Below are 13,049 nucleotides of genomic sequence, written 5' to 3' on the forward strand. Positions count from 1 at the left end.
TATCCCCACCTTATGTAAGAAATGTTCATACAAACTGTAAATTTGACATCACAGCACACACATTCTTCTCTAGCACTCTCTTCTATGATGCAACTGTAACTGGAAAACTGCAACACGGATGAAATGTCATGACAAAATCATACCTCTCAAGTTCAATAAATCATTTATTATAATAATTATAACAAGACATGTCAAAATGAGAAAGCAAGAGGACGTCACTCAATTGATTTCAGGTTTCCAGCAGGCTCCCTTGTTGAAGCAAGTGTGAATGCTTATGACCAAAGACCATGAGAATGCTGTGTAAGCAGGACCAGCAGTGAAAGGACAAACTTCATAGTCCAAACCATTCTGTAATATGAAACCACCTGTCCCCTCATGTTTCTCAATGTTTCAATAAGAGTGGCATCTGCCCAAGAGGACAGTAGCTGTGGTTGATTTAATCAATCCATCGTTGATAAATGTGGGCTAGGCCAATATTGACCGCAAAGAATGAATGAGAGCAGTGTGTATTAGTGAAGTGCGAAATGGGGACTTTGGATCAGCTGAGAAACACACAGGTGACACCACACAGCACACCTAAGGACTGAGGCTGACAGCACATGTTGCACACACAGGTTTTCTGTACAGTGGTTGTTGATGAAGTCCTCCATTGGTTGTCTCATATACCTGTGAGGAAAGGTTGCCAAAAACAAACAGAAGGAAGACAGTATGAGGGTGAGAAAAGACAAGAAGCCAAATTCACAATGACAGTACAGTGTGATCCTGTTAAAACAAACAGTAACAACAGAACCTAGTGACAGCGAAATAAAAATTCAGGTCCCAAAATCATTAGCAATACATGTACTTCTTTATACAGTCAAACTCGGATACCTCGACGTCGGATAAGCCGAATATCACTAACCTCGGGGGCAAAATGAAAGTCCCGATTGTTCCTATGGAGTTTCCGTGTATTAAAATTCGCGTAGCTCGAAGAAGATAACTCGAATTTCGGTTACCTCGAAGGGAAATCTAATGTCCCGATCTTAATTAACTTATTGTTTTTCCCAGCATGTTGCTCGAATCGAAATTGCAAACATCACTCAGCATCTCCGATTAAGCGCGCGTGGACAGCGAAGACATGTCACAAATGTTTTCACACTCGATTGTAAATATGCTGAGACCAGAACAATCGCGCGCCCAATTAAGAAATACCCGATACAAAGCTGACAAGAAAAATCCCCAACACCTACTAACACACGTACATGGTATGCACATAGCACCCGTGCCAATGGAGTTGTACTTACGATAGCACTACGCGCTGCCCATCATCTGCTTTTCTTTAACCACTGTGTTCTGATTTTTGATCGAGATAGTCATACCGTGCGTGTAGATTTCTCAAACGTCGTTGCGCACCTGCTTACGTTGACAGCTATAGGTACCCTATCTTTGCCATTAATCACGCTCCACTGCCAAAACATCAATCTCCTGCGTAGTGCCTTTTTTTTTAAACTTTTTTTTGGCCTTTTCACGAAGTTTGTTTCATTTATTCTTCCCCGAGAACGCAAGCACTGAAACTTTTTTTTCCATCAATGCGATAATGAAAATCTGGAAGTTTAGGCCGATCACAATGAAGAATAGAATAGACAGGGCTCCGCACCAACTTTTATCGGGCCACCAATGTCATTGATTTTTATTTTCTGTTGGTCGAAAGTAAAATCTGGTGACACAAAAAAAAAAATCAGGAAAAACATTAGAAAAACTAAATCGGTCCTACTAAACATAGATTAATTAATATTAAGCATTATTGAAGTGATACAGATGCCCATGTCTAAAACAAATGAATAGAAAATTCAATCATCTTACTCTGTGTTTTAAGATTTGGCAAATAGGCGTAGAGATTATTATAAAAGTTGATGCCTATATATTTAGGAGGTCAAAACTTACGTTTGAAATGAGAAAATGGGAGCATTTGCTGACATTTGTTAGCATCCGACGTTTGTTTTAGCATTGTAAAAAGCCGAAAGTTACCGTTATTCATTTTTAAATGTAAAAGCAAACAAGCGACATTCATTTTAGAATCTTACGGAGCTGAATGCTATCCTAATCCATTTCCAAACGTGAAAGCAAACATCCGCTATTTGTTTTAGCATCTAACTGAGCGGATTAATACCATTAATCATTTCCAAATGTTAAAGCAACAATCTGTTATTTATTTTTGCATCGTACGGAGCAGAATATTACCGTTATTCATTTCAAACATCCGACATTTATTCTATTATCGAACGGAGCCGAATGTTACTGCTGTCCACTTCCGAAAGTGAAATGAATCATCTGACTATTATTATTTTATCATCGCACGGAGCCGAATGTTACTGTTTTTCATTTTTGAACGTCAAGGCAGACATCAGACATTTTTGGACCTTCAAATGTATAGCTGAATGTTACTGATATTTATTTCGAAATGTACCATAGCAAATATCCAATATTTTTTTTTATCATCGTATGGGGCAGAATGTTACTGCTATTCACTTGCAAACATGCCAAACGTAAAAGCAATCATTCGACATGTATTTCAGCATCTTCCGGAGCTAAATGTTATAGATATTTACTTTCGAACGTCAAGTGAACACACATCCGGCATTTATTCTGTCAGCGTACGGAGTTGAATATTATTGTTATTCATTTCAGAACATCAAAGCAAACATATTTGACATTTATTTTAGCATCTTCAGGAGCTAAATGTTATTGCAATTTACTTTCGAACGTAAAAGCAAACATCCAGCATTTGTTTTATCATTGCAAGGAGTTGAATATTATTGTTACTCTTTTCCGAACGTCAAAGCAAACATCAAACATTAATTTTACCATTAAACGCAGCTGAATGTTACTGTTATTCATTTCGAAATATAAAAGCAAACATCAGACAGTTGTTTTAGCATCGTATGGACATGATGGAGCAGAATATTACTGCTATTCACTTCCGAACATAAAAACGATCATCTGACATCTATTTTAGCATCTTCCGGAGTCGAAAGCTATTGCTATTTCCTTTCGAAAGTATAAGGAAACATCCGACATTTATTTAACCATCGTACGGAGTTGAATGTTATTGTTTTTCATTTCCGAACGTCATAGCAAAAATTCGACATTTAATCCAGCGTCTTCCGGAGCCGAATGTTATCCTTATTCATTTCCGAACGCAAAATCAAATATCTGACATTAGTTTTAGTACCATACGGAGCTGAGTCTTATCGTTATTCATTTCCAAAAGTATTAGCAAACTTCCCACATTTATTTTAGTATCATACCGAGTAGAATATTACCGTTCATTCATTTCCACAAAGTTATTGAACGCAAACCTCTGACATTCATTTTAGCATCTTACGGAGCCGATTGTTTCCGCTGTTCATTTTCAAAAGTAAAGGCAAACATCCTACTTTTTTTTTTTGGTGGCGCGATAGGGCCACCAAAGTCTTTATTTCTGAAATTTTGATATCATTTCCGATTTTCACTCAATTCATTCATATAAAGGTTGATTCAATTCCACTTGACAAGCATGCAAACAATCAGTAGGAACTATGACACCATGTTGAACATCGATAAACGTCGAACATCGATAAACATTGGATAAGTCGAAGAAAATTCGACGTACGCGTACCTCGAAATTCGCGTACGTCGAACCATTTTCTTCAGTCCCGACGAATTCGAGGTATCCGAGTTTGACTGTATACTCCTTTGTTCAGCTATGACGGAGTTTCAACATAATGAAGGAGTTGTCTGTTTAAGTCAACTCTATAATTTGAATTTAGTCCATGGACTAAACCAAACACAAAACCGATGTACCCTGAACACGAATGTGTCAGCATGCATTAGTCATTGAATGTCTGTGACCGTACACAATGTGTTGTGCACAAATATGAAATCAACACTTTGGGTAATCCATGAACTACATTTGAACTACTCTGACTGAAGATTGAATGGTGAGGTTGAATGGTGGACAGAACTCAAGAAAAAAGACTGGGAAACAAATAAAGACTTCCCTTACAGTAAAATGTTTTATACTATGTAAGGGGCAGATTTTCAGAGATCATACAGTTGGCTGCTAACAGATCAAATACACCGTATGTGCATCTTCTTTGAAAGTTAAAGTCAAAACAATGCTACACAGATCTGTCAAGATCTGGCAAAATCTCTCACTTGTGAAAAGTACTTCACATGAACAAAGTCATCCTGATGCAACATTATCCTTCAAAAGCACTAAAGTCCACCATTTGTTTTAGTGAGGGAGAAGGAATGTAATACTGTACTTCAGGAACAATCAGTTTTGCGAGATAGCTCATATTCATGGTACACCAGAAATGTTTCCATTTAGAAACTTTTTTTTTGTTTTTCTTCTTCTTCTTCTTCTTCTTCTTCTTTTTTTTTTTTTTTGGGGGGGGGGGGTCAATGTGTAGACAGAACAGTTTTGGGTCAATGGAGTATGCTGTGAAACAAAACTTTGTTGAAATAGTAATGGCTACTGTAAATGTCAATATTTTCGCGCAATTACCTTCTCCCACTGGGCGGCTCAAAAACATATTCACAGGTTCTTGAAGTCACGCTATGCAATTGTCATACCATTCAAAACGTTTAGATAAGATTGTGATTATATTTTTGTGGGTTCTTTAATTCACGCTGGCCAAAAGTAGCGAGAAATATGCGAAAATTAATGTACCGCGAAAATTTCTGCGTTTACATTAATAACTAACTTCTTGCAAGTCTCTTTTATCAAGTCCTTTTCATCTATTTCATCAGTGTGAAAAAATGAGAGGCAATTCTTATATATTCAGCACAAAGTCCCCAAATTATGATTCAACACTTCTAATCATTTCATGCAAGGCAACCGCATGAAAAAGGAGTACATGTATTCTGCAAATGTTATATTGTCCGACAGCTAAGAGCATGTAGATACTAACCTGAATTGAAGATGGGACATTCTAACTACAGAAAGCGATGACAACACTACTCTTCACTTAGAGGTCTCGCAGACTGGAATACTCCCAGCTCTCTCATCCTCTCAAAGTCAGCTTGGGCATCGTATGTCTTGTAGAAATTTGCATATCGAGCTTTCCTGGCATCACACACTGAAACAGAGCATAGAGATGTCATTTATGCTTCTTTTTTTTTCAACTTTATTTTCCCAATTCACATGCTGCTTCATATACCAAATACATGCATAATAATGAATAGTACATTATGGGGAAAAGAATATCATAGAACATTTATGCTTGCATTCAAGTAACTTTATCTTCATCAACAATCTAACAAAACAAACCAACAACAGTAACAAATTGATAGTGACAAATCAATATGCACTACTCTCAGGGTGCTAGATAACTTCTTTTTTGTTTTTTACCACTTGCACGGTCAGGCAAGCAGATTTTCAAATTGTTGTAGAATACTTGTGCAAACATGAATTTGACTTGCCCATCACTATCAAAACAGTCATTATCTTTGGGCCTCTGTATTGTTGACTTCATCGGTTTGCATGGGAAAAATGGAAAAAAAAAGGGGGGCTTCAAAACTTTTTGCTTGTCTGATTTAAGCAATAGCAACTCCCACTGCAAGGCTGCCAAAATGAACTCATCAAAATGATGGAGAGTCCATGAGGAATTGGGGAGATACACATATTCTAGTGTGTTACATGTACATGCATCTCGAGAGATGATAACTATTCTCAAATCGGGGAGACTTTCCGTCTCTTGTTGGAAATGAAATAGGCAATTTTTTTTATTTTTTCAAGGGAGCTACCTGCACAGTGAGGGGGACTTAGCAAGTCAGCTACTGAAGGGGGTGAGAAAGGAGATCAAAACAAAAATAAAGAACCATGAAATCACATAAAATAGAGTGAACTGAAAAGTAACACTGGTCAAATTCAATATTTAAAGAGCATTTGATATAAAATTTCACAAAGGGAATTTAAAAGTATTTGCTCAGAGAGGAGCCTGAGCTAAGGTCATTTCTACAATCAGCATCCTTATTTTCATTCTTAATCAGCAACAGATCATAATTATGTGCAATATTGTTTTTTTTTTTAAGTTGTGGCACACTATTCAACAGCAAAATTCATATGTATCTAGACTGCACACAAATTTATGGAGCTATTGCTATGCTCAATGTCGACCGAACATTATAACATATGCTATTACAACAATAAGACCAGTAAGACTAGCAAAGAGATCACATGCAATGGAAACATTTTGGTTTGAAGAGTCCATGAAAAGGAAAAGAAATGTGTAGATAATTGATTACAGTTCAACTTTGCTTAAGTTGACCTCACTTATGTCAAAAAACTGCCAAAGTCAAATGTCTTTTCAAGCCCTCTTCTCTTTATACAGTTAAACTCGCATAAGTCGATCTTCTCGGGACTGAGCAAAACACATCGACTTAGGCGATTTTCGACTTGTGCGTAAGTCGAAAAAAATTGACTTAACAACAGTTACACCACACGTACATTATGTATAAATGTACGTACATGTATGTTGTCTACTCTGGACAACGGCGTAGCCAGGATTTCATCTTAGGGGGGGCGGTTAGTCTGCGAGGGAGCGAAGCGACCGAGCCCGAGCGAGCGGAGCGAGCGAGGGGGGGAGGGTGTGGGAGGGGGGTGTCCCCCCTCCCAGGGTAAGAACTTTTTGCATTTGGATGTTGTAAATGGTGCAATTTGATGTATGTTTTTGCGCGTTTTATCGACGTGAAACAGTCCCACTTGTTTATGGTGGCAGTTCATTTTGATGTAGATTATTATTGAACAATTTGCCTATAAAATGGTATATATTTTAGATTCACTTCTTATATTAATTCTTTTTACTGAATATCATGAACGCGACTGAACCCGAGCGAGCGGAGCGAGCGAGGGGGTAGGGGAGGGTGTGGGAGGGGGGTGTCCCCCCTCCCACAGTAAGAACTTTTTGCATTTTGATGTTGCAAATGGTGCAGTTTGATGCATGATTTTGCGCGTTTTATCGACGTGAAACAGTCCCACTTGTTTATGGTAGCAGTTTATTTTGATGTAGATTATTATTGAACAATTTGCCTATAAAATGGTATAATTCAAATACACTTCTTGTATCAATTCTTTTCATTGAATATCATGAACACGACTGAACCCGAGCGAGCGGAGCGAGTGAGGGGGGAGGGGAGGGTGTGGGAGGGGGGTGTCCCCCCTCCCACGGTAGGAACTTTTTGCATTTTGATGTTGCAAATGGTGCAATTTGATGCATGTTTTTGCGCGTTTTATCGACGTGAAACAGTCCCACTTGTTTAAGGTAGCAGTATATTTTAGTGTAGATTATTATTGAACAATTTGCCTATAAAATGGTATAATTCAAATACACTTCTTGTATCAATTCTTTTCATTGAATATCATGAACACGACTGAACCCGAGCGAGCGGAGCGAGCGAGGGGGGAGGGGAGGGTGTGGGAGGGGGGTGTCCCCCCTCCCACGGTAGGAACTTTTTGCATTTTGATGTTGCAAATGGTGCAATTTGATGCATGTTTTTGCACGTTTTATCGACGTGAAACAGTCCCACTTGTTTAAGGTAGCAGTATATTTTAGTGTAGATTATTATTGAACAATTTGCCTATAAAATGGTATAATTCAAATACACTTCTTGTATCAATTCTTTTCATTGAATATCATGAACACGACTGAACCCGAGCGAGGGGGTAGGGGAGGGTGTGGAGGGGGGTGTCCCCCCTCCCACGGTGAGAACTTTTTGCATTTTGATGTTGCAAATGGTGCAATTTGATGCATGTTTTTGCGTGTTTTAACGAGTTGAAACAGTCCCACTTGTTTAAGGTTGCAGTATATTTTAGTGTAGATTATTATTGAACAATTTGCCTATAAAATGGTATAATTTTAGATACACTTCTTGTATCAATTCTTTTCACTGAATATCATGAACGCGACTAAACCCAAGCGAGCGGAGCGAGCGAGGGGGTAGGGGAGGGTGTGGGAGGGGGGTGTCCCCCCTCCCACGGTGAGAACTTTTTGCATTTTGATGTTGCAAATGGTGCAATTTGATGCATGTTTTTGCGCGTTTTATCGACGTGAAACAGTCCCACTTGTTTAAGGTAGCAGTATATTTTAGTGTAGATTATTATTGAACAATTTGCCTATAAAATGGTATAATTCAAATACACTTCTTGTATCAATTCTTTTCATTGAATATCATGAACACGACTGAACCCGAGCGAGGGGGTAGGGGAGGGTGTGGGAGGGGGGTGTCCCCCCTCCCACGGTGAGAACTTTTTGCATTTTGATGTTGCAAATGGTGCAATTTGATGCATGTTTTTGCGTGTTTTAACGAGTTGAAACAGTCCCACTTGTTTAAGGTTGCAGTATATTTTAGTGTAGATTATTATTGAACAATTTGCCTATAAAATGGTATAATTTAGATACACTTCTTGTATCAATTCTTTTCACTGAATATCATGAACGCGACTAAACCCGAGCGAGCGGAGCGAGCGAGGGGGTAGGGGAGGGTATGGGAGGGGGGTGTCCCCCCTCCCACGGTGAGAACTTTTTGCATTTTGATGTTGCAAATGGTGCAATTTGATGCATGTTTTTGCGTGTTTTAACGAGTTGAAACAGTCCTACTTGTTTAAGGTTGCAGTATATTTTAGTGTAGATTATTATTGAACAATTTGCCTATAAAATGGTATAATATGAATACACTAGTCTTCTTGTACTAATTCTTACACTGAGTATCATGAATGCTGTCTGTTCAGCAATCAAACAGAAAAAGCATGCACACGAGGGTGTAGATAGGGGCATATCCCCTCCCACACGAAGGTGATTTTGCGTTTTCAGACCTGAAATTCAGCGATCTGGTGCAAATTTTTGGTGCGATACTTTTTCATCGAAGTGTTAAAATCACGGAATTTAGCTCTTATTCCGAATGTGCACCATCTGTGCGTATGTATAAAGTCTAGTGAGGTAGAGCTTAGGGGAAGGGGGATTCCTCTTCCCGCTCGCGGAGCTTTTGCGTTTTTAGAATTGAAATAAAGCGATCTGGGTATAGCCACAGGAGAAGGCGTGGGCGAGTGTTAACTCCACCCTTCCCTTCCCATGGAGCTTTTATCTTTTTAAGGTTGAAATTGAGATATCTCGTATACGCATATTTGATGGAATCAACATTTGGGAAATCACCACAAAAAAAAAAAGAAAACACCTGATTGGGGGGGGGGGGGCTGAGGGAGGAAAGGGTCGATTAAAAGGGGAAATTCCCCTTATACATGAGGGAACCTTCAGTTTTCGGAATATAAGTGATAAGTCTTGTGCACTCAGAATTATTCAGAATTTTTTGTAAATCTAAAAAGTGTACTTAGCTAGGGAAAGAGGCACAGAGGGGGAGGGTTTGGGAGGGGGATACCCCCTCCCAAGCACGAGAGATTTTGCATATTTTGAATTGAAATTCAACGATCTGGTGCACACTTTGAATGAAATGTATGTGCATGCATACAGTATACACGCATTTTTTTTTCCGCCTCCCAAATCCCCGGTCCAAATCTTAGGGGGGGCGACCGCCCCCATCGCCCCCCCCTGGCTACGCCAGTGACTCTGGAGCCGAGAGCTGGAGAGGTGTGCCGCAGCACGGGTCGCCCGGCAGGGCCGCGGCTAACTTTGCATGGACAGTGCATTAGTATTGGCACAGGTCCGCTTACTTTACACCCTTGTTAAACCTTGGGGAAGTGAATATGAACGATATTTGAGCAGTGATTGATTCCAGTTTACCATACCGTGGCTTGAAATGCGTGTAGAGGTGTAATCCTGATTTACCTGTGCCCGTAACTTTCCCCCTACTTTCCGCTTTGAAAACTCGGCAGCTTCATCCACCCACTGCACAGCGCAGACTGCAAACATACACAGACTATACACAGCCCAGTCGCTGTACGTACACTTGTACGTAGCGCGACAGGGCTGTCCAGCAGCGGACCTCCAAACACGAAGAGAGTTCAACAATCGCATGCGATCGCTTTGAATTTTGATACTTTAGATCATTTTTTTTTCACCTGTCTGGTCGGGCTAGTAAACAAAAACTGGCGTCTCGTGATTTTGACAATGATTTATTGCACAATAAAATCTTATTCGACTTAGGCACAGCGAATTTAATGGTTTTTCCGTGAAAGTGTTCTTGGAATTTCATCGACTTAGGCGAGTATTCGACTTACAAATTTCGACTTATGAGTGAATTAATACACGTAAGTCAATGGGGAAAAATCGGGACTTTTTAAAATCATCGACTTGCGCGATTATTCGACATATGCGATGTCGACTTAGGCGAGTTTAACTATACTGTATTCTATCGATTTTAATCCCTCATAAGCCAAATTTTCATTTTTTTTTTAAGTTGACACTATTTCTTTAGTCCAAATAGATTCAACTTAGGCAAGGTTGACTGCATTCAAAAAGGTACTTTTGAATGCAGTAAGATGGATGGCTTAAACTTACAGAAGATCTTGACAGAAGCAGCTCCAATGACTGCTAACGAGGCTCCAATCAAGAAATGCCTGGTGAGAAAGCTGCTGAGCAGTCCCCTCATCTTTGGCCTGGGCAAAGCAGACATGGTGGCTCCTGGTGCCGGTGGCAAATTCTGTAAGAAAAGAAGCACAATCATACAGGTGAGATCACCATGCACCATTACATTATTAGATCTACATTGTCATTGGTTTTGATCAAATTAATTGCGACACCCACAGAAGACAGGGCAGGATCTCCACGGAACATATCCCCCAACAACCAGATAGGCCTACAGACCGATCTTTCGATCAAGTTCCCTTCAACTTCAATTTCAAGCTTCGTAGCATCTCGAGAAAACATGACAAAGTTGAGAGATTGATCAGAGACTCAGAGTCAGACAGTGTCAGAGTTACAACAGCCTCGAATAAAATAGCTAGACTTTTAACTGGTGTTCTAGGGTTCTTTGATTGCAGACCCTACTCACACGATAAAATCAGTCCAGAGTCGTCCATCACCAATACAAAATGATCACTAACTTGGCACTGTCTACTTGCATTGATTGGTTTGTATAGGCAGGTATCCTATTACCGAACAGTATCCTATTACCGAACGCGTACATTTTCAATGGAAGCCCGTTAAAACAACTCGTATACGCGCGCACCATTGCACTACGCACGCGCTATTATCTACCAAGGGAGGCCGGTGCAGAAAATTGCTAAACTGCAGCAAAAAAACAGAAAATTTTAGTAGAAATCGCTGAAATGTTGATGTTTGTTATTCTGCGTTAATAACATTGACCGAAAATGCAATGCCTAAATTTCCCCATACAGAGGGGGCATGTTCGGTAAATACAATACGATTTGCGTCGGTAAAAAGACACGGTTTTTGTGGAAGGGTTATTTGAAATACAGATTTTGTAAAGTGCGTGGCTTAGTTTTCAAATAATATTGATACAGCTAAATTTATCAGAATTTTAATTATCTTCTGGGAGATCTTTAGCTAACTTGAAGCATAATGTTGCCCGTCTGGAGAAATTAAGTAAAAATCGTTCGGTAATAGGATACACCTCCATACGTTGTAATTTACATCACTAAATTTACGTGTAAAGTTACCGTAGGTTTTTCTATATAGAATAGAAATCTACACAGTTTGTAACGTGACCATGGAATGTGCAAGTACTGGCACCGATTTCATCAAATCCAACAGCAAATTCGATAAAAGAGCTCTAGATATCGGAACCACTATCTATCTACCTTGTACTTTCATGCAGAAAATTACGTACATCATGAAGAATGTGTGAATCTTACCTTGGAAATGAGAACTTTTCGTAGTGCCCAGCGAACGTGCTGGCTTGATCTTACAATATGGCCGGGCGGCGTTTTTTTTAAAGACGGCACAGATTGGGGCATGGCGCGTGTTAAACCTATGGGAAAAACGTTGGGTTAGGGTTTTTGGTTATGGTTAGGGTTAGGGTTAGGGTTAGGGTTGGGGTTAGGGTTAGGGTTAGGGTTAGGGTTAGGGTTTGATGGTTATGGTTAGGATTAGGATTAGGGTTAGGTTTAGGGATAGGGTCCCCGATAAATTTTTAGTTTCCCCAATCTGTGCCGTCTAAAAAAAACACGCCGGCCGGGCGCCGGTAATTTTTCCTTTTCAAACACAACGCCCTCTTTAGTTGCGGAAGGTCCAAGATGAATGCACGATTATCTAGTATGTGTACAGAGCTTTGAATATCCCCAGCAAGTGGTGAAAAATATCTTTGATTGGGCCTACTCATACATTATATTAGGCCTATGCTTTGTAGTCTGCCTCCGAGCTCCTAGGTCCATATTGTATCATTGCACCCTAAGAGAACCTATGGTAATCTATCATCAATAAATGTACATGCAAACAGAGTGCATAAAAAAAAAAAAGCCCAACAACAAGTTTCCAATATGCGTATAGATTGCTATTTTGTATACGTATACGTGCATTTACTTTGACGGTCGATCATAACTCCGGTATACTATAATAGGCCTAGGCCCTACATATTTTAGTACATGTAGTGCACCATTATTATTCTATTCATATATAGCATCGTGTTTTCTTACCCTCATCATCATGTCAACAGAATAGAGATCACGATATGCTTTGTGTTTCCTTGTAGGGCCTATAGTTTTTGTTTTTTGTTTTTTTTCAAATTGTACGTTTTTAGGGTCACTGTGATATGTCTAAACGTTATATTGCATGTTTGCTTTCGGGTGTAACAATAAAAATGAATGTTGTGTAATGTAAGCATGTCATTCTCAATGCCGGTTATTGTGACGCTTTTGTGGCGGTGGGTAGTTTATGTTCGCGTGTTTTAGTTTTGAGGCAGTCGAAAGTCCAGCGAAGGCTAAACGTTGCTAACCGCATGTGAATATTAGAAACTCAACATATACATCTTTGATCGTTTCTCCCAATAGATGGACGTATATATATTCAAACAGACAAGGAACGGTCAGACAGATAAGTGAAATATGAAGTTATATTTATTTGACATGATTACAATCTTATTTTAAACACAATTAATTTAAAACAACATGGTAT

The 13,049-nt window shown here is 39.4% G+C and overlaps 1 protein-coding gene across 1 annotated transcript; it reads right to left on the reverse strand.

Moving 5' to 3' along the window:
* Positions 1-162: 162 nt before the first annotated feature.
* LOC139736867 (cytochrome c oxidase subunit 6C-like) lies at positions 163-11,849 on the reverse strand. The gene is made up of 4 exons (XM_071647528.1): positions 11,792-11,849; positions 10,476-10,617; positions 4,935-5,102; positions 163-666 (listed from the first exon to the last, which is right to left on the reverse strand). The coding sequence occupies exons 2-3, from the start codon at positions 10,588-10,590 to the stop codon at positions 4,981-4,983; spliced, it is 237 nt and encodes a 78-aa protein (XP_071503629.1). The 5' UTR covers positions 10,591-10,617; positions 11,792-11,849; the 3' UTR covers positions 163-666; positions 4,935-4,980.
* Between the last annotated feature and the right edge of the window lie 1,200 nt (positions 11,850-13,049).

This window comes from Diadema antillarum, unplaced genomic scaffold, assembly GCF_040938485.1.
Source record: "Diadema antillarum isolate AM-2024a unplaced genomic scaffold, OU_Dant_1.0 seq00000668_RagTag, whole genome shotgun sequence".
Lineage (NCBI taxonomy): Eukaryota > Metazoa > Echinodermata > Echinoidea > Diadematoida > Diadematidae > Diadema > Diadema antillarum.